The sequence below is a fragment of the Lissotriton helveticus genome, chromosome 12 (assembly GCF_964261635.1).
Source record: "Lissotriton helveticus chromosome 12, aLisHel1.1, whole genome shotgun sequence".
NCBI lineage: Eukaryota > Metazoa > Chordata > Amphibia > Caudata > Salamandridae > Lissotriton > Lissotriton helveticus.
This window is the reverse complement of record NC_136073.1, coordinates 301,880,062-301,905,625: the sequence shown is the minus strand read 5'-3', so window position 1 is coordinate 301,905,625 and position 25,564 is coordinate 301,880,062. Positions and strand designations below refer to the sequence as shown.

Sequence of the window (25,564 nt, the reverse complement as noted above, 5' to 3'; positions counted from 1 at the left end):
GCAGTCAACACCGGCCGAACCGCGGGCTGCTACCGAGCCACACCGAGACGCACCCACGGACCCTTCAGCTGCCACTCCTGCAAGTTCACCTGCAACCGGACCCACGCCACACCAGCACCCACCAAGCCGAACACCAGCAGCACCCACCTGAATTGCATCCTGCTCAACACCCGCTCCGTCCACAGACACGCCGTCGAGCTCTGGAACCTGCTCGACACCACAGCCCCAGACGTCGCCTTCCTCACGGAAACCTGGATGAACGCCTCCTCAGCGCCCGACATCGCCATCGCCATCCCGGACGGCTACAAGATCATCCGGAGGGACCGCGTCAACCAGACAGGAGGAGGCATCGCCATCATCCACAGGAACACCATCCGCATCACGACCAACACCGACGACACCCTCGCACCCGCCGAACACCTGCACTTCCAGATCCACGTCAATCCCAAGACCACCCTCAGAGGCACCCTCATCTACAGACCCCCGGGACCACGCACACAATTCAGCGAGGACATTGCCGACTTCATCAGTCCACACGCCCTCCCCTCCGCCGACTACATCCTCCTCGGGGACATCAACTTCCACCTGGAGAACAACAACGACCGCAACACTACCACCCTGCTGGACAACCTCGCCAACCTCGGACTCAAGCAGCTGGTGACCACCCCCACCCACTACGCCGGACACACACTCGACCCCGTGTTCTCATCCAGCAAGGACATCGCCTTCAGCCACGCCACGGGACTCCACTGGACGGACCACAGCTGCGTCCACTTCAGCTTCAAAAGGACCACCAGCAACAGGTTCCCCGCAGAAGCTAGAACAAGATCACTGCAGACCAGCTCGTTACCTCCCTGAGCAAGAACCCTCCCACCAGCACAACGAACCCCAGCCAAGCGGCCACAAACCTCACGAAATGGATCAGCGACTGCGCAGACGACCTCGCCCCTCTGAAGACCCAGCCGAGCAGGCCCGGCAGCAAAAAAGCCCCATGGTTTAACGACTAACTCAAGAGCTCCAAGAAGAACTGCAGAGCACTCGAGAACCTGGCGCAGAGACCCAACACCGGACAACGTGACTGCCCTCAAGCTCGCCACCCGAAAACACCACCAACTGATCCGCGCCACCAAGAAAACCGCATTCAAGGAACGACTGGACAATTATTATTATTATTATTATTATTAATAGGGTTTTGTTGAGCGCATTCTACCCGGAGGCCTCGTAGCGCTATATTGTTTGAGTCAGGAAGATCACAGAGCCAGATTAGGTGAAGAGGAGCGTTTTCAGTTCCTTACGGAACTTCAGTAAATTAGGCTCGCCCCGGAGAGTGTCAGGCAGGGAGTTCCAGGCCTTAGCGGCATTCCAAGAGAAGGAGCGTCCTCCCCATCTTGCCCGATTAATTCTATTAACGGTAGCCAGGAAGGCTGAGCTGGATCTCAAGCTACGTTTAGGGAGGTAAGGGTTTGCAAAGGAGCAAACCATGGCTGGGCCAGTTTTCCACATAGCTTTGTGCATAATGCACATAGATTTAAACACGACTCTGGCTTTGATGGGCAGCCAATGCAGTTTCCTGAGTGCGGCTGTGCCTGAGTCTCGCCGGCCCAGGTTGAGAAGAAGGCGAGCCGCTGCATTCTGGGTAATCTGCAGTCTTCTGGTAGTGGAACTAGGGGCTCCTAGGTACAATGAGTTTCCATAGTCCAGACGGGACAGGATAATGGCCTGCACCATAATCCTTCGTGCCTGGAAGGGAAGAAGAGGCAACACCTTCCTGAGCATACGCATTAGGCCAAAACAGATGGCAGATAGAGTGGTGGCTTGTTGCTTAAAATCCAACTTTGTGTCCAACCACATACCTAAGCTCTTTATTTGGGTTTTGGGTTGGGGTGGGGTCCCCATATTAGGGGGCCACTCTAGCGAGGAGCTCGGGGTTGGTGAGTTACCCAGAAACATAAGCTCCGTCTTCTCACCGTTGAGCTTTAGGTGTGAGAGGGTCATCCAGTGACTTATTGCTGCCAGACAATTCATAAGATTAGGGGGAGAGGTGTTTAGCTGGTTCATGGATACCACAAGTTGTGTGTCGTCGGCATAGGTTACTATATCTAGGCCGAACGAACGCACGATGTCCGCCAGAGGTTGAAGGTATACATTAAATAGGGTAGGGCTCAGAGACGAGCCCTGTGGTACACCTTGCTCAAGGGGCCAAGTTTTTGAGCGGGCGTCGTTCTCGACTACCTCGAAGGAACGTTCCTCCAAAAAAGATTGAAGCCATATTATGGCCTTCCCTGAAATTCCTATATGACGCAAGCGGTCAAGGAGGATGCTAGTATTGACGGTATCGAAGGCGGCACTGAGATCTAGCAACATAATTGCTACAGTGCCGCCTTGATCCATCTGTTTCCTAGCCAGCTCCGTCACAGTCAGCAGGGCCGTTTCTGTGCCTAATTTAGGGCGGAAGCCTGCTTGGGAGTCGTGGAGCAGGAGGTTATGTTCCAGGTATTGGGTAACAGAGGCATTAATATGTTTTTCCAGCAATTTGCTGATCCAGGGGAGGAGCGAGATAGGGCGATAATTGGCCAAGTTATTGGGGTCCAAGGTGGGTTTTTTTAAGAGTGCTTTGACTTGGGCACGTTTCCATGCTGTTGGGACTGTGCTTGTGGCAATGGAGGAGTTTAAGATTTTAAGGATTATAGGACTGATGGTCTCCTTGATTTTAAGTAGGTGAAAAGGGGGTGCCGGGTCAATGGGTGAGCCAGATTTAACTTTTTGCATGAGAGTGTCTAATAGCTCCTCGTTGAGTAGAGGGAACTCATTCAACGTGCAAGACACCAGCTGTGTTGAAGTAAGGTTTTTGGCTGGTTCAAATGTGGCAATGATATTCTGGATTTTATTATAAAAGTATTCTGCCTGACTATCACAGCGTAGTTGGATTTTGCTGGGGTCAGGAGAAGTAGTGGGGGTGTCTATGAGGGATTTAGCAATTTTAAAAATTTCCCTGGATGAATTTGAGGCGCTAGCAATTAAACTTTCAAAATACACGGCTTTTGAATTGCTTATTTCTGTTTTATATTTTTTAATTGCTTCTTGGTAGCTAAGTTTGTCCAAATTATTATGGGAAACTCGCCATATGCGTTCCAGTTTCCTACAGCCTCTTTTCAGCTCTTTAAGTTGAGGGGTGTACCATGGGGAGTTCTTTGATTTGGTTTTTCCTTTGAGGATTTTCAAAGGTGCCACCGAGTCAAGAGCTGTGCACAGCCAGTTAGTGTAGGTATCATAAAGTAGTGTGGGATCGGTTCCCATTTGGGAGGGAGCTGGAGATAAAGATTCGATCCACTGGTCTACCGATATTTTTGACCATTCTCTCCCTTTCTGAGTAGAGCGCGTAAGGGCTAGTGCTGGGGCAGCTACTGTCCATTGTATTGGGACCAGGAGGTGGTCAGTCCAGGCTAGGGGCAGTGGTGTCCCTACCTCTAGCCTATGGTCATTACTGAATACCCAGTCTAAGAGATGGCCTTTCTCATGGGTAGGCTGGAAGCCCTTCTGAGTAATTTGAAGGGCTGCCAGATTGTCTACTATGGACCTAGCCGTCGTATTACTGGGGTCATCCAAATGAATATTAACATCTCCCAAAATCGAGAAATTAGGACAGGTGATCACTGATTCAGCGATGTTTGAGTGGAGCGAGTCTAGGAAATCTCCTATATGATGAGGGGGGCGGTAGATCAAGATTCCTGAGAAAGTTGAGGTCGGATTAAAATCTAATGCGAAATGCATGCTCTCACAGTTAGAAATTAAAGACGGGCTGATCCTGCATTGATAGGGGTTTTTTACGAGAATAGCTAGTCCCCCTCCTCTCCCCTGTGGCCTATCCACTCTGTGGAGGGCATATCCCAGTTGCATAAGGGCAGTAATATCGGGGTCTGGCGTGTCCTTAAGCCACGTTTCTGTTAGAAATATAGCATCAGGGCTAGTTTCTTCTAGGAGTAGCGCCATTTGTACTGCGTGTTTAACTAAGGAGCGACAGTTCACGAGATACATTTTGTAGTTTTTGATGCTATGAGCACTAGCACAAAGGCTAGTAAATGTATAGCTACAATGGGAACATCTACCTGTGGCCATGGTCGGGTGAATTGAATGCAGACAGGGAGTAAGGGGGGGTGACATTAGATTTTTTAGGGTGTAAGAGTCATACCGTATAGGCCGGGTAGTTGCCTCACTGGTTTGTGCAGGGGGGGTGGCCCCTGGTCCCGTCCGGTCGCGGACGGGCGCAGACGGGCTTGCCTTTGGCGCGCCTTCGGCGCGCCGCCGGCGCGCCCGCTGCGCCCGCCCGCTGCGCGGACGGGCAGTGCGGGTGCTTTTATCCATGGATAGAGGGAGGAGGGTGGGAGGGACGATCGACTAGACCGTCTCCCTTCCCTTCCCAAGATGGCCGATCCGGTGGGTGGGGGTGAGCGCCCAGCGCCAACCACGAGCGGAGATGAGTAACCGATCGTGGCTCTGCCTGCAGCGAAGTGATCTCGCCTCAGGTAGGGGTCTGGATAAAAAATGGCATTAAAATATGTACAGTTTTTAAAATATTCTCCAGATCTCAAAAGGTTGTAGAGTAATTTGTAATCAAGTACTCTAATTTCAAAGAAGCGCAAGAGAGCGCTGAGAACCCCGGCTTTCCGCCTCAGGGTGTGAACAACAACAGCAAACAATGCGGGCGTCCGATTTGTATGGCCTTAAGTAGTCTGGGAGGGCGGGAGGGACGATCGACTAGACCGTCTCCCTTCCCTTCCCAAGATGGCCGATCCGGTGGGTGGGGGTGAGCGCCCAGCGCCAACCACGAGCGGAGATGAGTAACCGATCGTGGCTCTGCCTGCAGCGAAGTGATCTCGCCTCAGGTAGGGGTCTGGATAAAAAATGGCATTAAAATATGTACAGTTTTTAAAATATTCTCCAGATCTCAAAAGGTTGTAGAGTAATTTGTAATCAAGTACTCTAATTTCAAAGAAGCGCAAGAGAGCGCTGAGAACCCCGGCTTTCCGCCTCAGGGTGTGAACAACAACAGCAAACAATGCGGGCGTCCGATTTGTATGGCCTTAAGTAGTCTGGGAGGGCGGGAGGGACGATCGACTAGACCGTCTCCCTTCCCTTCCCAAGATGGCCGATCCGGTGGGTGGGGGTGAGCGCCCAGCGCCAACCACGAGCGGAGATGAGTAACCGATCGTGGCTCTGCCTGCAGCGAAGTGATCTCGCCTCAGGTAGGGGTCTGGATAAAAAATGGCATTAAAATATGTACAGTTTTTAAAATATTCTCCAGATCTCAAAAGGTTGTAGAGTAATTTGTAATCAAGTACTCTAATTTCAAAGAAGCGCAAGAGAGCGCTGAGAACCCCGGCTTTCCGCCTCAGGGTGTGAACAACAACAGCAAACAATGCGGGCGTCCGATTTGTATGGCCTTAAGTAGTCTGGGAGGGCGGGAGGGACGATCGACTAGACCGTCTCCCTTCCCTTCCCAAGATGGCCGATCCAACAACAACAACAACAACAACAACGCACACAACAGCAAGGAACTCTTCAACATCGTCAAAGAGCTCTCCAACCCCAACGCCGGAAACAACGACATCACCCCTTCGCAAGACCTCTGCAACTCCCTCGCCTCCTACTTCCACAACAAGATCGCGGACATACACAACAGCTTCAGCCCTCAACCGGCGCACGCCGCGACCGATCCACCGCCCCCCACCACCACCCTCCGCGCCTGGACCCCGATCAGCACCGAAGACACCATCCGCACGATGAACTCCATCCACTCCGGATCTCCGACAGACCCCTGCCCTCACCACGTCTTCAACAAAGCCGACGCTGTCATCGCACCCCACCTGCGGGACATCATCAACACCTCCTTCGACATCGCCACCTTCCCGGAGAGCTGGAAGCACGCCGAACTCAGCGCTCTACTAAAGAAGCCATCAGCCGACCCCACCGACCTCAAGAATTACCGCCCCATCTCGCTACTTCCGTTTCCGGCAAAAGTCATCGAGAAGACCGTCAACAAGTAACTGGCCGCCTTCCTCGAGACTAACGGTTCCCTCGACCTCTCGCAGTCTGGCTTCCGGGCCAACCACAGCACGGAGACCGCCTTGATCGCAGCTACCGATGACATCCGAGCCCTGCTCGACAACGGAGAAACAGCGGCCCTCATCCTCCTGGACCTCTCCGCGGCCTTCGACACTGTCTGCCACCGTACCCTAGTACAGCGCCTCAGCAACGTCGGAATCCAGGAGAAGGCACTTGAGTGGATCATCTCCTTCCTCGCCGGAAGGACACAGAGAGTCCGCCTCCCCCCGTTCAGATCGGAGGCCACTGAAGTCATCTGCGGCGTTCCTCAAGGATCCTCGCTCAGCCCAACACTCTTTAACGTCTACATGAGCCCCCTCGCAGCCATCGCACGCCAGCACAACCTCAACATAATCTCCTACGCCGACGACACCCAGCTGATCCTCTCCCTCACCAACGACCCCGCCACCGCCAGAGCCAACCTGCACGAAGGGATGACAGACGTAGCCAAATGGATGTCGAACAGCCGCCTGAAACTGAACTCTGACAAGACGGAAGTCCTCATCCTGGGATCCTCACCCTCCGCCTGGGACGACTCCTGGTGGCCCCCCGCCCTAGGCAGCGCACCCAAACCAACAGACCACGCACGCAACCTGGGCTTCATCCTGGACTCCTCCCTCTCCATGACCAGACAAGTCAATGCAGTCTCCTCGTCGTGCTTCAACATCCTACGCATGCTACGCAAGATCTTCCGGTGGATCCCCACCGAGACCAGGAAGACGGTCATCCAGGCCCTCGTCACCAGCCGTCTGGACTACGGCAACTCCCTCTACGCCGGAACCACCGCCAAACTCCAGAAGAGACTCCAGCGGATCCAGAACACCTCAGCACGACTCATCCTGGACATCCCCCGCCGAAGCCACATCTCCGGACACCTGAGAGACCTGCACTGGCTCCCGGTCAACAAGAGAATCACCTTCCGGCTCCTCACCCACGCACACAAAGCCCTACACAACCAAGGCCCAGGATACCTCAACAGCCGCCTCAACTTCTACGCTCCCAAACGCCAGCTTCGATCGACCAGCCACGCCCTTGCATCCGAAGAGCCACCACAGGAGGAAGGTCCTTCTCCTACCTGGCCGCCAAGACCTGGAACTCCCTTCCGACCCACCTCCGCCATACCCAAGACCACCTCGCCTTCAGGAAGCAGCTCAAGACCTGGCTGTTCGAGCAGTAGCGGACCCCCCCCCCCCCCCCCCCCCCCCCCCCCCCCAGCGCCTTGAGACCCTCCGGGTGAGTAGTGCGCTATATAAATGCTGTGATTGATTGACCTGGGAATGATGACCAGAGTGCAACTTAAAATGTTGGGGACTGTGGGCTGAGGAGCGACAGGGTAGGGAGTTTGGGGATTTCTTTCAATAAACTCACGTTTCCTTTCACCTGCCTATGTGAAATTATTCTAACAACTCCCTCACACTATTACATATGTAAAACCATGAATCTGTTTTGATAAAGAATACGGTCTTCCTCTGGAACACGCAGTGAGTGCAGAAAAGGGCAATCTTTTTGTGCGTATATAGGTCCACCCATACACATGGAGTTGTTTTCCAACACATTATATATATATATATATATATATATATATATATATATATATATATGTGTGTATATATATATATATATATATGTATATATATATATGTGGTAGTTCACACACACACACACACACAGGATTTGTGTGTCAAATACCACATGCATTCATAGACTTTACGATCATCTTTCGTCATGAATATCACCACATCCTTTTAGTGAGTTACGGTCACCCTGTCCGAAAAGATGCTTTTTCTTTAATTTGCTATTTTCTTTGCATTTACGATTGCCTTTTTAGGTCTCGCCTAAGCAATCCCGTTAGGGATGCTGGCGAGATTATAGTAAGGTTTTCAAAAGTGTGCCCAAACTGCGGATCGGGTACAGTGCATTTGAGCACCACCATGCGCATTGTGAACGGCTGCCATTTGCTACCAGACACTTCCACTTTGTGCGTGCCGTGCTCCGCCGCCCACCCTTCCTATGATCTCGCTGCGTGTTCTCACAGGCTCCTCTCCGCCCCCTTCCTTTAATGGCCCTCCCCCAGCACAGAGCGCTCATCGCTTGTTCTTACTTTGCAGCGCGCGTGCACACCACTCGCGGGACGCTGTTCTTTGTGTGTTGTGCTGTGCATTTGAATTTGCATTTCCTCTGTTTATTTCATGTAGTAAACTTGTATTTTTGATCGAGTGGTCATTGCAATCCCCTCCATCAAAAAGCATGCATCTCAGAAACCTTTCCCAGATCCGTACCTCTCCTTTCACTCGTGTTAACGGCTTGCCCACATGACATACGTCTGTCCCCTTTTCTCGCTAACCATCACTCATATAGTTTCTCCCACCTGTTTTTTCTGCTCATGCATGTGCCTTATTTTGCTGACTCGCTTTCTAATTCTCCACCCATGTCCCTACTTCTGCACCTGTCAGACGTCACAACCCGTAAACAGCGCTTCTTTTTCTCCACCTTCTTCTACTCCACCTTCTTCTACTCCTGGCAGTCGAGCAGGACATCCTTTGCTGACTGGGAACCAAATAGTATTTGGCAGCTAGTGTTTTTCTCCACCTCTCATCCTTGCCGGTTGCTACAAATCCACCCATGAGCGGGATGGGATACCTGCCTCTTCGCTTGCATTTTTTGTAGAAAATAACTCCATTGTTTTGTTATGACAATTCACATGTTAGAGGCACGTGAACTTGTGTGCATGTACTGTCCACACGCGTTCTGTTTTGCTCATATCTAGTATCGTTCCCACGCCAGCACATACCTCCCCACGTGGGGCTTCCTTTACTCACCATGCACAGGCATCAGTGCAGAGAGCTGCAGATCCATGGCGGATGCAGTCCGCCACCCCAGTATGCTTTGCTTTGTGGGCACTCGCAAAGAAAGTGTTGCACTGAAAGAAGTGTGTACCACGTTTGTCTCCCTCCCACCACACACATCTTCGTTTCATACAATACGTTTTCCAACGCTGGATGCACAAGGTGCAGAACTTGGTGGAAGCGACACCTTTCAGTTAGTCCCAATCCTATTTAATATGTATAAACCATAAAATACGGTTACCCTGCTGCAGTGTTTTGGTTTAAATTACATACAGTGGATCCCAATGCAGTCTGCGCAGCGTTGCTTCGCCCCGTTTGGAGCTCTGAGCTCTACTTTTATCACTGGATGCAATGCCTTGTACTATACCCTCGTCATGTGCCACCCTCCCCAGTGTGCGCTCTGTCTTTGGTTTCTGCAGCATGTGCACCTCGCCCCTGACGCGCGTGCACAGTCTCCAGTGACAAATGGGTCATGTGCAGCACGGGCAATGTCTTGCTGCACTGTATCCCATGCACACTATCGTTAAGGACATCTTTCGTCTGGATGATGAGTAGTTTTATCTGCAGCACCCTAAACAATGCGTGCAGCGTAACCGATCGATATACTGGAGGGCCCTTATGCTGCCTCCCTCACCAGGGTCACAACAGTTCACTTCCCATCACAGAATGCAAAATCTTCTCTGCAGAGCTTCCGTGCATGCAGTGCCTCCTGCAGCGTGTGCGCTGTCTGCAGCGCACACAGCCAACCCTCAGCCTGTGATATGCGCCTGCACTATCGGGGAACCCCCGGCGGGGGGAGCCTTGACAGCGACCACAGACCCCTTTCATCACGGACATGCGCCTGGAAACAGCCGAGCTCTAGTAATTGCTTTTTTTTTCCTCGGGCAACCCCATGGATCATGTTACTAATTAACACTGCGCTTGTTTTTTTATTTAATTAACATTGTCTTCAAATCTGCTGTAGCCAGATGATATTGTAGTACGACACATTTTGCAGTGCTTATTCATGCTGTCGTTTAGATTTTGTAGAAAATGTCTTCAGTGCGTAAAATTTGTGCTTCATTTATTGAAGGCTCTGAAACATTAGTGGCCTGGAAAATGCTGCGTCGGTGCACAGGAAAGCTTATGGGCTCCAACAACAATGGCTATCAGTTCGGCTGGCCAGCCCACAGCCAAGCATAGGCTTGTTAAAGAGGTAGTCGGAAACTGCTAGCTGAACTTTTATCCCACGTTATTACCGACTGTGCGAGAGTCAAAATGTTCCTACTTGTTTGTTTTAATACATGAGTGATTTACTTCCCCCAGTACACTGTGAGTGTTTTGATAATTACAGGGTGAGACTGTGCTAACCAGTTTCCAAACGGTAGGGATGGAATTTTGTGATGTTAACCACTATTATTTGGTATGATTTTTGGAGTGGGTGATTCTCTCCCCCCCCATCACTTTCTTCTTGATGATGTTAATTTCTTTGAATTGATGAGGGAGTCTCCCATTTAGACTCGGATATGCGTAGGTACGCAGCCTTGTTTTGCACTTTTCCCAAATATCACCGGTTTTCCCCCACTTTGTTTTCAGATAAAACAATTTCTCTATGCTTGCGTTGTTTCATCTGCCATACTCAGGCTTTCATTTTTGCGGTTGCAGATTGTTCTTAAGTATCCCCAGATACATCAAGCCATGTTTATCTCTGCCGTACCTGCTTGCATTGCAAATTTGAGCTTGGGTACGTACTAACCCTGACCTAGCTTGCATGATAGGGTTGTTTAGTGGCTCAACGCAGATTTATTTTTAAGGATGCATGTTTGATCTGGCAGGGCCGATTTGGCTCTTTAACCCACCGAGGTTACATTCCCAGTTTCCCCGAATTTGAGTTGCATGTAAACTACAAACCCTCAGTAGTTACACAGATGCAACCGAAACGGTAAATACATTTTTGCTTTGTTAATCTTTTTTTTTTTCCCCTAACATGGACACTTTTTCACCATTGCCACATTTTTTTGGGCCTACAATTTATAGACTTTTATTGCAAATGGTGTTGCAATATTTAGCAATGCCAATAGCTCAAACTTAATTAATGCAAGACATATTGCATTGCAAATGCTTGTTTAATGGCTGGTGACAGTTGGGATACAGCATTTCACATTTCTTTTTAAATGAAAGTTTAACTACTTTTTTGTTTCTCCATGGCACGAACATAGAAAAAAATGGGTCTTCGGAAAGTTGCAGAAGACCCATTCTCTTCTCCTGCCACTTCTACTTCACACATGCACTCCCCAATTCATCTGTGCCCATTTAGTTACCTACCCATCCAAAGTGACTCATTTTCACCAACTCAAATAACTCTGCATTCATTGGTTCCCAATTCATACTCGCCACCACCTAAATAAACTTTACCATCAATCTTGCACCAACCACACACTTTCAGTAATAGAAAGGGAGCCCTTTTTGCTTTGCCAATTGGTTAATTATTGCTGCGGCTTGTTGTTATGATACTTTTTGCATAGCTTCAGGAACCTCAGCAGTTCCATGCCTCATTGTTTCCTGTATTCTTGAACTCTGCGTCAAGACAACCCGATTTTTTTTTAAAAATATTAAATTTTTTATTTTATTTTCCGTTCTAATTCATAATATGTAGGAAAGTGCCCATTTTGTATATGGTCTCCACAGTTTTTGCCTGGTAATTGATGCAATTTTGACAGAAGGACTATCCAGATCCCCAGTGCCAGATTGCTTTCCCTAAAACTACAATTGTTCCTCCAATTAGGAATACCTTGTTAAACATGTGTGCAAACCTGCATGAACAGATATGCACCTGTGCTTGTCAATCCCATTACTGCCAGTAAAAGTGACCAAAGAAGCCAATATAAATCTTGCTGGACAGTGGTGAAAACGAGTTCCCTAGGTACATGTTGTGTTCACTGAAGATGGGGATTTTTGGTGTCAAATATCTTGTATTGATAAACCCATACTGATTCCAGTGATGGATTTACCAATACATGCACCCAGAGGGCACCTTACAGGTGACTCTTGTAAACTTGCCAGCCTCTGGTGTGCTGCCTGACTGTTTTCTGCCAACCTGCCACCAGTGACACCGTTCTGACCTAGAGTGGGAACCTTTTGTTCTAATGAGACAAAGAACAAAAATCTGTCCGAGAAGTGGGTGCAACACCCTGTCCCACAGGATGATCTGCTAATTAGCCTCCTTGGACTGGCGAACTTCAGAGAGCTGCCGCCTTTGAAATGCAAATCATGAGAGGCATCAGTGTGGGTTTAATGTGCTGAGAAGTTTGATACCAAACTTCGCAGTCTTCAGTGTAGCCATTATGGTGCTGTGGAGTTCGTAATGACGTCCCAGCACCATATACTCTTAATGGCATCCCTGCACTTACAGTGCCTAGGAATGGCCCTGGGTACTGTGTTCCCATGAGGCACAGGGTCATACTGATTTGCATATGGCCATGTCTGAACTGGGGTGGCAGAGTGGGCTAAAGAACGGTGATGGATTAAACCCAGATCTGTTGACTGGGTGTGAGTGTTTGATTGGTTCAGATGCTCCGTCCATCACCACCCCCTTTTGTACTGCTTTGTTCGCCATACGTTGGCAGGGTATGCTCAGACGTGAGTCCCTTGCTCACTTTGCCACTGGATTCAAGCAAGCCTGGCAGAAGATGGCTGAAATGCCAGAAACCGGTCCTGGTCCTAGGAAGCTTGTTTCCGGTCAAGGGAAGGCATGGCTTGGCAGTTCGGGCTGGACTGTTCCCATGAGGCACAGGGTCAGACTGATTTGCATATGGCCATGTCTGAACTGGGGTGGCAGAGTGGGCTAAATAACGGTGATGGATTAAACCCAGATTTGTTGACTGGGTGCAAGTGTTTGATTGGTTCAGATGCTCTGTCCATCATTACCCCCTTTTGTACTGCTGGGTACTGTAGGGGCACACACCACTTGCTTAGTGCACCCAGCTAGAGGGGTGACTGAGGTATGCCAGGGCAGTGTGTTTTTGGGCATGGCACACAGGGATGTCAGCCTGTAGGAAGTGGTTGTTGTTCCCACCACTTTCTGGTCCCCAAGAAGGACAAGGGGGGCCTGCACCCTATCTTGGATCTCAGGGACGTCGGTCGCTTCCTTCGGAAGGGGGAGTTCAAGATGCTGACTCTGGCTCAGGTCCTGGCTGCCTTGGACCCTGGAGACTGGATGGTAGCGTTGGACTTGCAGGATGCTTTTCACATTCCCGTCCTGCCGGCGCTACCTGCGGTTCACGGTAGTCCAGGAGCATTTTCATTTTGCCGTGCTCCCCTTCGTCCTTCCCAGCGCCCCTCGGGTGTTCACGAAAGTGATGACGGTGGTCGCAGCACTTCTGCACAGGTCTGGGGTAACAGTCTTCCCCTACTTCGAGGACTGGTTGTTGTAGGCAGGATCGCCCCAAGCAGTCGTCATCCACCTTCAGACTACGGCCCACCTCCTGCATTTGCTGGGGTTCCCCATCAATGTGCTGAAGTCGCACCAAAGTCCCTCTCGGAAGCTCCCCTTCATCGGAGTGGTTCTTGATTCAACGCTGTTTCAGGTTTATCCTCCTGAGCAGCGAGTCCGGGATATTCATGCTATGATTCCGATCTTTCAGCCTCTATCCCGGGTTTCAGTCAGAATGACCCTCCGGCTCCTGGGCCTGATGGCCTCCTGTTAGTGCAACATGCCAGATGGCAAATGTGGGCTCTGCAGTGGGACCTGAAGTTCTAGTGGGCACAGCATTGGGGCAACCTGTCCGATCATGTCCAGATCTCGGAGGGCGCTGCACGACACTTGCATTGGTGGCTCGCAAATCGCAATTGGGTCAGTGGTAGATCCCGCTCCCGTCCCCAACCGGAACACACAGTAGTGACGGATGCGTCCCTCCTGGGATGGGGAGGCCACTTGGGAGAGGCGTAGATTAAAGGCCTCTTGTCTCTGGCGGAGTCCCGGCTTCATATCAACCTTCTGGAGCTGCGGGCAATCCAACTTGCACTGAAGGCATTCCTTCCCTCCGCCCGGGGAAGTGTAGTGCATGTGTTCACGGAGAACACCACCACCATGTGGTATTGCAACAAACAGGCAGGGTGGGGTAGTGGACCCTATGTCAGGAGGCTCTGCGCCTCTGGACATGGCTGGAACATGAAGGCATTACCTTGGTGGTTCAACACCTGGCAGGTTCTCTGAACGCCAGGGCGGACGATCTCAGCCACCGGTGCCTGATGGATCACGAATGGCGTCTGAACTCTGACGTGGTGCAAGGTCTCTTTCTGCAGTGTGGAGAGCCTTGGTTAGATCTATTCGCCACTGAAGAGAACGCACAATGTCCTCAGTTCCAAGGCGGCACTTGCTCGGAGATGCTCTTCGTCTCGAGTGGAGCTGCGGTCTGTTGTACGCCTTTCCGCCTATACCTCTTCTGCCCAGAGTGCTGAAGATCAGGCGCGACTGGGTCCAAGTTATTCTTGTGGCTCCGGACTGGGCTCGAAGAGTATGGTATCTATCACTAATGTGTCTCTTTCAGATGCACAAGTTACTACTTGTGTAACGATATATCTGTAAGAGACATTAGTTAGTGATAGATACCTTACCGACCCACTCATCCTCCCTGTTCTGCAACGGATTACTTGGGTTAAGGTCTTCCCTTTCAGGGCCCTAGTTTTTATGCACCAATGGTCAGTATCTTGCATAGCTCTGCGTTCCTGGAGCGGAAAGTCGTGTACAGAACTGACGTCAGCGCGCATGGGTGGCACCTAAGTGTACTCTGTGACGTACGCGGAGCCGCAGGACGTCCCCTACTGACGCGCAGGGGTACTGCTAAGAAAACTTTCCGGATCCAGTCTGTCGCCTGGGGATATTCTAAGGTGAGGAATCTATCACCAACTAATGTCTCTTACAGATATATTGTTACTCAAGTAGTAACTTGTGCGATTTGTAAATATATTCTCTCTAAATAAAGCGATCTAGGAACCTGTACATTGAGGAACATACTATTTGTATTTAATTTGGAAACTAGCAAGTAAGCATACTCTCATTTTTTGTTTCACCTTTCATCATTTTAAATTTATACCCGTTTTTGAGTCTTAACCTGGCTTTAGTACCTCTAGCAAGTGCTTGTTGCCAGTCTGAAATCTGCAAATTATTTTTGGCTTCATATTGTCTTCTAGTTTCTATAATTCAGGAAGACGGTGGGTGTATTTGGCTCTCTCACTGCCCTGTTGTAAACCAAGCTGTAGTGAGTTCCGTCCTACCAGACCTTCAGTTGTCTTTACAGTAGTCTTTTCAGTTAACTACATTTTCCTTTTAGGTTTCAATTTTTTATAACGTACCATTTTGTTGAGTAACTTTTGACTACTTCTGAAGTGCAACAATTTGTCTGAAAAGCCGTTGTTTGGACTCTTCTAATTCCCCTTTATTAGTGCAACGTTTACACATTTTAACTTGTGGGTCAGGGTCTTTTTGTTTTCTAACTGTAAAATCTTTTTTTCCCTCAGTTTCAAAGAATTATTTGGACAGCAGTATAATTATTCCTCTGGAAGTGATGAATATTATGAAAGATATCAGTATTCCCAGAAGGGTAAGGAACTGTTACATTATTTTATAACAGGCACATTTAGCGATTATTTGAACTGTTTGTAATAAACATGTTTTTCTTAGGTGCGGAGGACCAATATGCCAAGGATAATCGCAGGGAGAAGTTATATGTGCAGTTTTATGAGCAAATACACAAAGAATATGCCAAGGGAAGGCCTTCTGACTGTGTAGTCGTGGCTATAAGCAAGCAACAAACGTATGTTTTTCTTCTGTTCTACCCAGTCTCTAAACATATTACTTAATCAGTGTCAGACCATGATCTATCATTGTGTAATAAAAAGCCTTAAGTTATTTGTCTTTCAGCACTAAGATGCTTGCATTGTCTCTGCCAAAACATTGAGTTCTTTACGTTCTTCTGCCTTCTCATATTTCAAAGATTTGCTTGGATTGTTTTTCTTTTAACTTGTCCACTTTTTCCAGTGCCTAACGAATACACAACAGAACAGAAACTCAGCTCTTTGATTAAGCAGGCAGCAAAGTGTGAAGCATTCTTTACTGTGCTAAAGATAGTAAAAGAAGGCCTAGCAGAATGACAACTCTGATTGATATTTCTTCTACCCCTTGTCTTAAAACAATTCATGCACTTCCACATAGTGTAACTTACTTTCAAAATAGTCGTTCTGTTTTACTCACTTGCGACTATTCTTTAAACACATTGCCAGTTAGGGCAGGCACATTTTAATTCTATTTTTTGTGATGTTACTTGTGTAATGCCCTCTATAGCCTTTGCTGCCAATAGAAAAGCCTACAGTTGCAGTTTTGGTAAGAGGTTCCAATCAGATTACCATTTAGCCACTAGTTTTTCAGTAGAAGGGCATTCCATGGTATGCTGTTAGGAAGGCGCTATTGTGTAGTGGTTAAGTTGTTGGATGAAAGAGACCAGAGTTCAAATCCCTACCACTTATGATACTCTACAAGCCACTTTATTGATCTCTGTGTAAGAGATTGACTTCTGTATAATAATTTCAGGTTGCTGAAGCTTTGTAAAATTCAGTAGATGCAGTTCAGCGTTAGCCGTTCAACTGTTGTGTTGACACACATATGTATCACAAAAAAAGGTGTGCTCTGTGCGCCCTTTTTATTTTTAATGCATGGTTCATGGGCCAACGGTACCAAATGCCAATGAATGTGCAGCTACATTGCTTGCGAAATCTCAGACATTGGTGAAAGTGTGAAGTGGGAGTGCACAGACCCCTTAGTAGCTGGTTGTACCTTGCAAAGATGATTTTATAGCATCAGTTTATATTTAACACTTCAAATTGCATACTTTAAAGTTGAAGTTTAATCCTTTGAAATGAAGTGCGCTTTTATTTTGAAAACTAATTCATCAACTCAAACCGTTTCAAATATCACACTAAATAAATGTTATCATAGTGATTTAACCCTCAACTGTCTACCCCCAAACATTAATCCCCTTCCTAAAGCCCATAATTCTGTACCCATAACATACCTTTGACTTTGTCTGATACCCTTAACCAACCCTAATGCCTAACCTCTAAACTCTTAAACGTAATCCTATATGCGTAATCCTTTACTCTGAGCCTATAACCCATCTCACGTAACTCTTTACCCTAACACCCTTTACCACTATACCCTAACCATCTGCCCTTATACACCAAAATTATCCCTAATGCATTACTCCCAATCTTTATTCACAAAACCTTCCCCTCTACCACATACTCCTACAATCTTGTCTCGAACCCTACACTTAAAACCATACCGTTAACCAGATACCCATAATCTTTAATTCCTACCCAAACTCTTACTGTAGCCTAACCTTTTTCGCACTGTCCTCACTTCAACATAATTCGGGAAAATACTCTTTAAGAAGTGTTCCTTTGGTTTTTTTTTTTAAACTAATAATTGAGAAGTGTTAGTGTTCCTTTAGAAGTTTGGGGGCAATACTTGGCAGTCAAGTGGTTGACAAACTGTAGTAATACAGTCTTATTAATCTAGAACACTGGTAGTGCTCAACATATTGTTAGTTATCCACACTATGAGCCGGATATATGTGAGTCATTTGAATTTGAAGTTATGACTAGGTTTTGTCTAGCTCATAATTACATTCTTATTGTGCTTTTACATTTTCCCGTTCTGTGTGCAAAGAATAACTGCTTCATCACTTGCTGCAAAAAAATGTGTATGAATGTCCTCCATTGCCAAAACCATAGGTACATGGAAGTAGGGGCCAACTTTCTTTTTGACACATTTTCCTCCTGTAGTACAAACTTTGCCTACATAAACAATTATACACTATGCTTTCTTTTCACTTAAGTATACATGTTGATGTGGTTAACTGAAGTAAAGTTACAATTTTTGTGCCTCTTGGAGCCTTGTTAGTACATGTTGCTTATATAAATATTCAATACAGGTGTTCTTTAAAAGCACGTTTTGCAGCGTGAATCTTTCTGGATTCACTATGCTGTACATATTCCGCAATCTGGTGGTTGGGTCCGGATTCATAGTCTCTTTTTTTTTTTTTTGTAGCCCAGGTGGGCGTCGACGTCCCACCATTTGGTGTCCCTTCGGTGACGTCGGCGTGCTTCCGGCGGAAGCTACCACCCTTGGGCGCCATCTTCAGATTCTTTTTTCCGCCGTTGGGTCTGGATCGTCGCGTGAAGCTCCAGAAGTTTTAAGGAGGAAAGGAGAAAATATAGCAAATCTTCAACAGAGAAGACCTGAGAAGATCGGGAGAAGAGGACCTTTAGAGAAGAGACGACGAAGAAAGGAGAGAACATCGAAATCTTCGACGTCCTTGGAGGAATGCGCACACAGGGGGCCCCCTGAGCGCAGGGATGTACAAGACGCCCTTTAAGTTCTGCAAGAACTGCCACCACAAGTTCGCACAGAAAGACCAGCACCCAGTCTGCAACCTCTGCCTACCTATCGACCACGTGAGCAGAGACTGCAACGCCTGCTCCGTCTTCAAGCCGAAGACACTCCGAGTTCGAGAAAGACAGAGGACGGCTCACCACACAATGCAGGGCAAGGGCCAAGCCCCGACGCTTTACGAACTGGGCCTCTCCACAGACGACTAGGACAACATCGCCGAAGGCCCAGATGACTTCACGGTCCCTGAGACCGATAAGAAAACGCCTGATAAGGTAGGAGAGTCTACGACCCCGAAAACTCCCTCAGGGCCTCGAAAACCAGAGGCAGACTCTCGAAAGTCTGAGCCCAGAGCCTCGAAAGGAGCACCGGCGCCGAACAAATCGACGACAGAAGCTGCATCCCCCGAAAAAGAACCCAGCGGATCCTCCGAGAAGGACTCCCGGAGGCCGAAGACCAGCGAAAAGCAAAGGTCATCGAAGCAGGCCCCCGAAAAAGGGCCTTTGACTTCGAAAGAAAAGGAGCCGAAGAAAGCTTCGACGGCGCCGCCGAAAAGGGCGGCCGAAACGCTCGACGACTAACAGGCCGCAGAGATGCAGAGAAAGAGAAAGAGGCTTGAGGCCGAAATGGAGAACATCCTTCAGAGAAAGAAGGATTTCGATGAAAAAATGAGAAGTTACAAGATCCCCTCGAAGCCGGCAACGAGCGTCGCTGTGGTACAGGAGCTCGAGGAGTTCGACGTCGAAGAGCCGCCGAAAACTCCGGAACAGTCTGAGCACGAAGAGGAGGAAAACCTCTACTACACAGAAGGGGATTACGGGGAACAGCAGTCAAGCTACGGCTCAGGTTACTCGACGGCCCAAGACCAGGAATGGCAGGACATCGAGGCCGAAAACCCAGAGGAGGCGGTAGAAACATACCCCTCGAGGCCTTCACCACCGGATGACATCGGGGCATACAATGAGGGGGTCAAAAAGCGGCAGCAGCTTATGGAGTTGAGATGGAGGAGGAGGAGAAACCTGAAGCAGACTTCCTGCTCGAGACATTGCTCCCCATACAGACAAGAAGCCGGTTCCTGCCCATGCTCAAGAGTATCACAGACCAGGCGAAGGAAGCCTTCAAGGACCCGGCTACGTGCAGATCAGTAACGCCGAGGACGGAGAAGAAATACAAATTCTCCTCCCAAGACCCAGCTTAAATCAAGGGATCCGTCACAGCAGATTCTATAATCCCTGCAACTGGCGGATGGCGAACTCCAACGCCCTCCTGAATAGGCATCAATACCAGCACTGGGATGAGATGGGACAGTTGCTCAAGCACCTCCCGGAACAATACCGTGAGAGGGCATCACACCTTGTGGAAGAGGGGAAGAGCATCGCCAATTCGTGCCTGAAGACAGCCTTGGATGGGGCAGAAACATCCAGCAGACTGATGGCTATAGGCATCACTGAGAGAAGGCAAGCCTGGCTCAGGATCTCAGGTTTCAAGGCTGAGGTTCAGAACAACATCCTGAACACACCCTTCAACGGGGAATCACTGTTCGGAGCCCCAGTTGATGAGAAGCTCACCCAATTGAAGGACAACGAGACGGCAAGGTCAATGGGGGCCCTGCAGTTCAGGGGGATGAGAAGAGGCACTCCTACACGGAGGCCGAACGGCAGAGGTAGAAGTCAGCGAGGGGATTCCCACCAGAGTTTCCACCAGGGGCAACAGAGTGACAACCAAGGCCACCAGGGCCAGCAGAGGCAAGGCTGGAACTACCAAAGCAGGGGCCAGAGAAGGAGAGGCGGTGAACAACCACCCTCTAAGTGACTTCACACGGGAGAAGGTGCTCCACCACCCAAACCCTCCGGGGGAGGAGCACGGAAAAAGAGGGAGGAGAGGCCTACACGGACAAAACACAAAGGAACATGTAACGCCAGTAGGAGGAAGATTGAGATTTTTTCTCCAGGAATGGAGGAAAATAACAGACAAGTGGCTACTCAATATCATGCAGTTCGGATACTGCATAGAGTTGGAAAGAAGACCACCAAACAGAAAGCCAAAGAAAAGACAGCACTCTGGAAGAGAGCTGCAACTACTGCAAGAGGAAGCCAAAGAACTCCTCCTCAAAGCGGCCATCGAACGAGTTCCTTCCAAAGAACGGAACAAGGGAGTGTACTCAAACTACTTCCTAGTGCCAAAGGTGGACGAAAGTCTAAGACCCATCCTGGACCTACGGTTCCTAAACAAATACGTGAAAACGCAGAAATTCAAAATGACGTCCCTACAAGAGGTCATCCCACAGATAGACAGGGGATTTCTTGTCCACCATAGACCTCAAAGATGCGTATCTGCACATCCCCATGAACAAGCAGCACAAGCACATGCTAAGGTTCACAGTAAACGAGGATCACTACCAATTCACGACCCTCGCTTTCGGCCTAAAGTCCGCGCCAAGGGTGTTCACCAAATGCCTCGCGGCAGTGGCCGCACACCTAAGAAGAGAGGGGATACACGTGTACCCCTACCTCGACGACTGGCTGGTAAAGGCAAGCTCTTACAAGACATGCAAAGAACATGCAGGACAGGTGACAAGAACACTAGCAAGCCTGGGTTTCTCCATACACTGGGGCAAATGCTCATTAGAACCAGAGCAAGTGAAGATCTTCCTGGGAGCCCAGATCGACACCGTCCAATGCAGAGTCTTACCGAGCGAGAAGAGAACGCTCAGCCTACTGAGGGAGAAACGTCACTACCAGAAGGGGCGAGCTCTGACAGTGAGGACTGTGAGCAAGATCTTGGGGATGATGGCATCATGCATACACTTGGTCCCCAATGTACGCCTACAGATGAGACCACTCCAAGAGTGGCTACAACAGCAATGGTCACAAGCTACAGGAAGTTGGGAGGATCTAGTGGTTGTAACGCACAGGGTGCAGGAGCAGATAAGGTGGTGGACCAGGGAGAGAATAACAGAAGGGAAACCTCTAACACCACCGGACCCAACAGTGACCATCACCACAGACGCATCCCAGAGGGGGTGGGGCGCACACATGAACAGGCTCAGAGTGAGGGGTCTGTGGAGCCCTACAGACGCAGTCAGGCACATCAATTACCTGGAACTGAAAACTGTGTTGCTGGCCCTCCAGGCTTTTCAGAAGCACCTGTACAACCAGAAGGTGCTAATACAAACGGACAACACCACAACAATTTTTAACATAAACAAACGGGGGAACTCAGTCGTTCCCTCTGTCAAACTTGGCACAGGAGATCTGGAAATGGGCTATACCACTAAAAATAGACCTGCTAGCCATACACCTGCCAGGGAAGGACAATGTAGAAGCAGATTGGCTCAGCAGGCAGACTTCAGCGTCCCACGAGTGGGAACTCAATACTCAATACTCAGGAAACAGAGAGACTATTCAGGAAATGGGGCACGCCAACAATAGACCTATTTGCAACACACCAGAATGCAAAATGCCAGTACTTTGCATCCAGGCAACCAGAGGCACTGTCCCAGGGGAATGCCCTATGGATAAGCTGGTCGAAAACATTTGCCTACGCTTTTCCCCCGATACCACTGATCCCGAGGGTTCTCAACAAATGCATGAAGAGCAACATGACGCTCATCCTTGTGGCACCACAATGGGCCAGACAGACCTGTTTTTCGCAGATAATGGAGATGGCGCAGGGGCCACCACACAAGTTCTCAAAAAGAAGAGACCTACTCTCCATGGAAAATGGAGAAATCCTACACCCAGAGCCAGAGAGCCTCAACCTCTCAGCCTGGCTCCTGAGGACTTAGAATTCGCACACCTAAAACTACCAGAGAGCACCCTGCGGGTGCTACAAGAGGCAAGAAGGCCCAGCACACGCAAGTGCTATGGGGAAAAATGGAAAAGATTCACTCAATGGTGTTGCAAGAAACAGCTCCAAAGGAAACTGACCAAGGAATCCACGGTGCTAAGGTACCTCACGCACCTAATTAAGGCTAAGCTAAGCTCATCCTCGCTGAGGGTGCACCTGGCAGCGATTGTGGCATACACAAGAGGAGAAACAGGGAGAAGCTTTTTCACATCCCAAGTCGTAAAAAGATTCCTGGAAGGAGCTAAAAGAATAGCCCCGCCAAAAAGAATGCCGCCACCGGCATGGAACTTAAATGTGGTACTGACGGAGCTCATGAAAGCACCTTTCGAATCCATCCACAAAGCATCACTGCAAATGTTAACAATGAAGATTTCCTTTCTGGTCGCAATCACCTCGCTACGGAGGGTGAGCGAACTGCAGGCACTCACACTGCAAGAACCCTACATCCAGATACACGGTGACAGGGTCGTGATGAGAACAGACCCACACTTCATGCCAAAGGTGGTGTCAAGGTTCCACATGAATCAGAGTATTCAGATCCCTAGCTTCTTTCAAAACCCCACTACAAGCGCAGAGAGGTCACTCCACACCCTAGACGCTAGAAGGGCTGTGATGCACTACATTGAAAGAACGAAGGAACGCAGGAAAACAAAACAGTTCTTCGTATCCTTCGCAAACAGTTACATTGGCAAACCAGTGACTAAAAACACCATAGCGCGATGGATCGCACAGACAATACAATTCTGCCACAAACAAGCTGGCCAGGAGCTAACTGGAGGGGCACAGGCCCACTCCACCAGGAAGAAAGGAGCAACAATTGCTTTTCTGGCCAACACACCAATCCAGGACATATGCCTGGCGGCAACATGGGCTTCAGTTCACACTTTCACTAAGCACTATTGCGTGGATGTACAGATGAACAAAGAAGCACAAGTAGGACAGAAAGTGCTTCAACATATATTCAACAACCAACGCTCATCTTCCACCCAACCGCCACAAAAGTGAGGAAAACCGCTACAAAATCTATGCACAGCATAGTGAATCCAGAAAGATTCACACTGCAAAACGAATAGTTTCTTACCTGTCGGTGTAGTTTTGCAGCTTGAAGATCTTTCTGCATTCACTAGCGAACCCACCTGCCTCTGCCAGAAAGATGAGGCTGGAGAAGAAGGTGTAAACACATAGAAAGAAAGTTGAAACTTAGAAGATACGTGAAAAGATGCGTGAAAAGAATTACGTTGAAAAAACGATTAACAAACATAGCCATGGATTCACTACAAAGACAAACAAGAAAAAAGAGACAGAAAAAAGAATCCGAAGATGGCGCCCAAGGGTGGTAGCTTCCGCCGGAAGCACGCCGACGTCACCGAAGGGACACCAAATGGTGGGACGTCGACGCCCACCTGGGCTACAAAAAAAAAAAGAGACTATGAATCCGGACCCAACCACCAGATTGCGGAATATGCACAGCATAGTGAATCCAGAAAGATCTTCAAGCTGCAAAACTACACCGACAGGTAAGAAACTATTCGTTCCTTAAGCTTTCTCTTTTAGGGTGAAATTTGGAACCTGTGATTTAAGTCTCTGGAGTGAGAGAAATTTATCCTGGAGAACACACCAATGCTTTAATTTTCACTGTTAAAAGAAATATAGTGGAAAATGATCTTGCATTTCCTGTAGATTTGACTAGCCCATAAAAATATGTATATAGATTTAAATTAATTTTCTGTTTGCATTGTTCAGAACATTTCAGCACCCTGCCCAGAGGGATTACCCCATCATAAAGTATGTGGCACATTGATGTTTGACATCCTCTTAGAACAAGTGATCTCATACCAGGAGCAAATCCTGCTTGCCATAAAGTTGCGTTATCTAGCTGAAGCAAAAAGTTTAACTATAGATAACACTATCTAGGAATTATAACCTCTGGTCCCAGCCAGCCCAAAATCTTCATGGCCCAACTAATGCATTTAAAGAAAATGTGGCATACTTCACAAAGTGTCCTCCTTCAAATGAAGATTGCATATTTAAAACATTTTGGAGAAACCCCCAGGAATATATAGTTAACTAATTTTTTGGCTACACCAATACATTTTCTAACACCGGTAAAATAATTACCCATTTGATTTCTTAAGTGCGTTACAAATCACAAAGATGTTCATCAAATACACTTGAACCTTGCGTACGTCTTCACACTGCATTTGCAAAGAATTGTGAATACTTTTTACCCTTCTACATTTTGAAGATTATACTGACATTTTAAAACTGGGCAAGCAGCTACCATCTACCATGCTCACAGATATCCAGCCATTTCAGTTTCGCACCTACATCATAGATAGACTCATCTCATCTTGTGCTCCCCATGAGATCGGTCTTCATCTTCCACATTTCCCATGTGTACCTGCCATGATCTCTGTTTATGCCTCATTAACTATTGGTGTCCATTGATACAGACTTGTAAAATATTCACGTATAGTTTAACTGAAGACTTCGACCTATTACTAACTTTCATAAACATTGTAGTGGAACAGCTCAAAATCACATTTCATGCCTACTCTAAATGATCAGGAATTTGAACTAGAGATATGGGACACCCAGTATGAAACTTCTTGGGCAACTACTTATTTGCGAATGACTGTGACATCACAGTCCTGTGCCTAGGTTTCTGGTGGACATTTGGCATTCGATCATTTAAATTCACTTGGCTTCTTAACATCACTCATAGGAGTACCTCAGTATGCTATAAAATTGTTTTAAGTACCTCGTTGCCTGCCCCAAAATTCTCCTAGGCACACTCTGCCTTTGGCGTACCAAATTATCTGACTACCCCATAAACAGAGCAGTTCCCATTTTTACTTCAAACTAACCAGCAATACTAGGATTACATTAATTCTTGGTTCAGAGACTGCTTTTTGAAATTAAATGTTCCAAGCCCCCGAATTAGTATCCACCAGCATAGGATCTTGCTTGGATTCAAATGCTTATTTCTACAATTGAGTGTTAACAACAATGACTTACAGTGCCTTATTACGTTGCGGCTATCCTCTTAGATGATCCGACTGAACCAATGAGTAAGACAGGCTTTGATTTCACTCAACCTTCTTTGGACATTCATTCCTTTTGAAGAGAGGTAAATACAAGAGCTTCATTAACCAGATAGGAGTAAGTGTTGCATGTGACTCCACAGAACATACCAATGCTGGAGAACTAATCATAGTAAGTAACTTAATCCCAGGTGTGAATCATTTCATAGATTAACTTGCTGAATTATGTCTACCAAGTGATGTAGACATAGCGTCAAGTTTGTAATAATTAATTTAACCCAAGGCAGTGCAGTACA

At 48.1% G+C, this 25,564-nt stretch overlaps 1 protein-coding gene across 7 annotated transcripts in view; it reads left to right on the top strand.

The window, feature by feature from the left end:
- Nucleotides 1-25,564, top strand: part of LOC144799146 (uncharacterized) — a 224,904-nt gene that overhangs the window by 84,958 nt on the left and 114,382 nt on the right. For all 7 annotated transcript variants that reach the window (XM_078670362.1, XM_078670363.1, XM_078670361.1 and 4 more), the window contains 2 exons: nt 15,447-15,529; nt 15,610-15,742. In XM_078670362.1, coding sequence (XP_078526488.1) covers nt 15,447-15,529; nt 15,610-15,742 — 216 coding nt within the window. The remainder of the gene's footprint in view (nt 1-15,446; nt 15,530-15,609; nt 15,743-25,564) is intronic.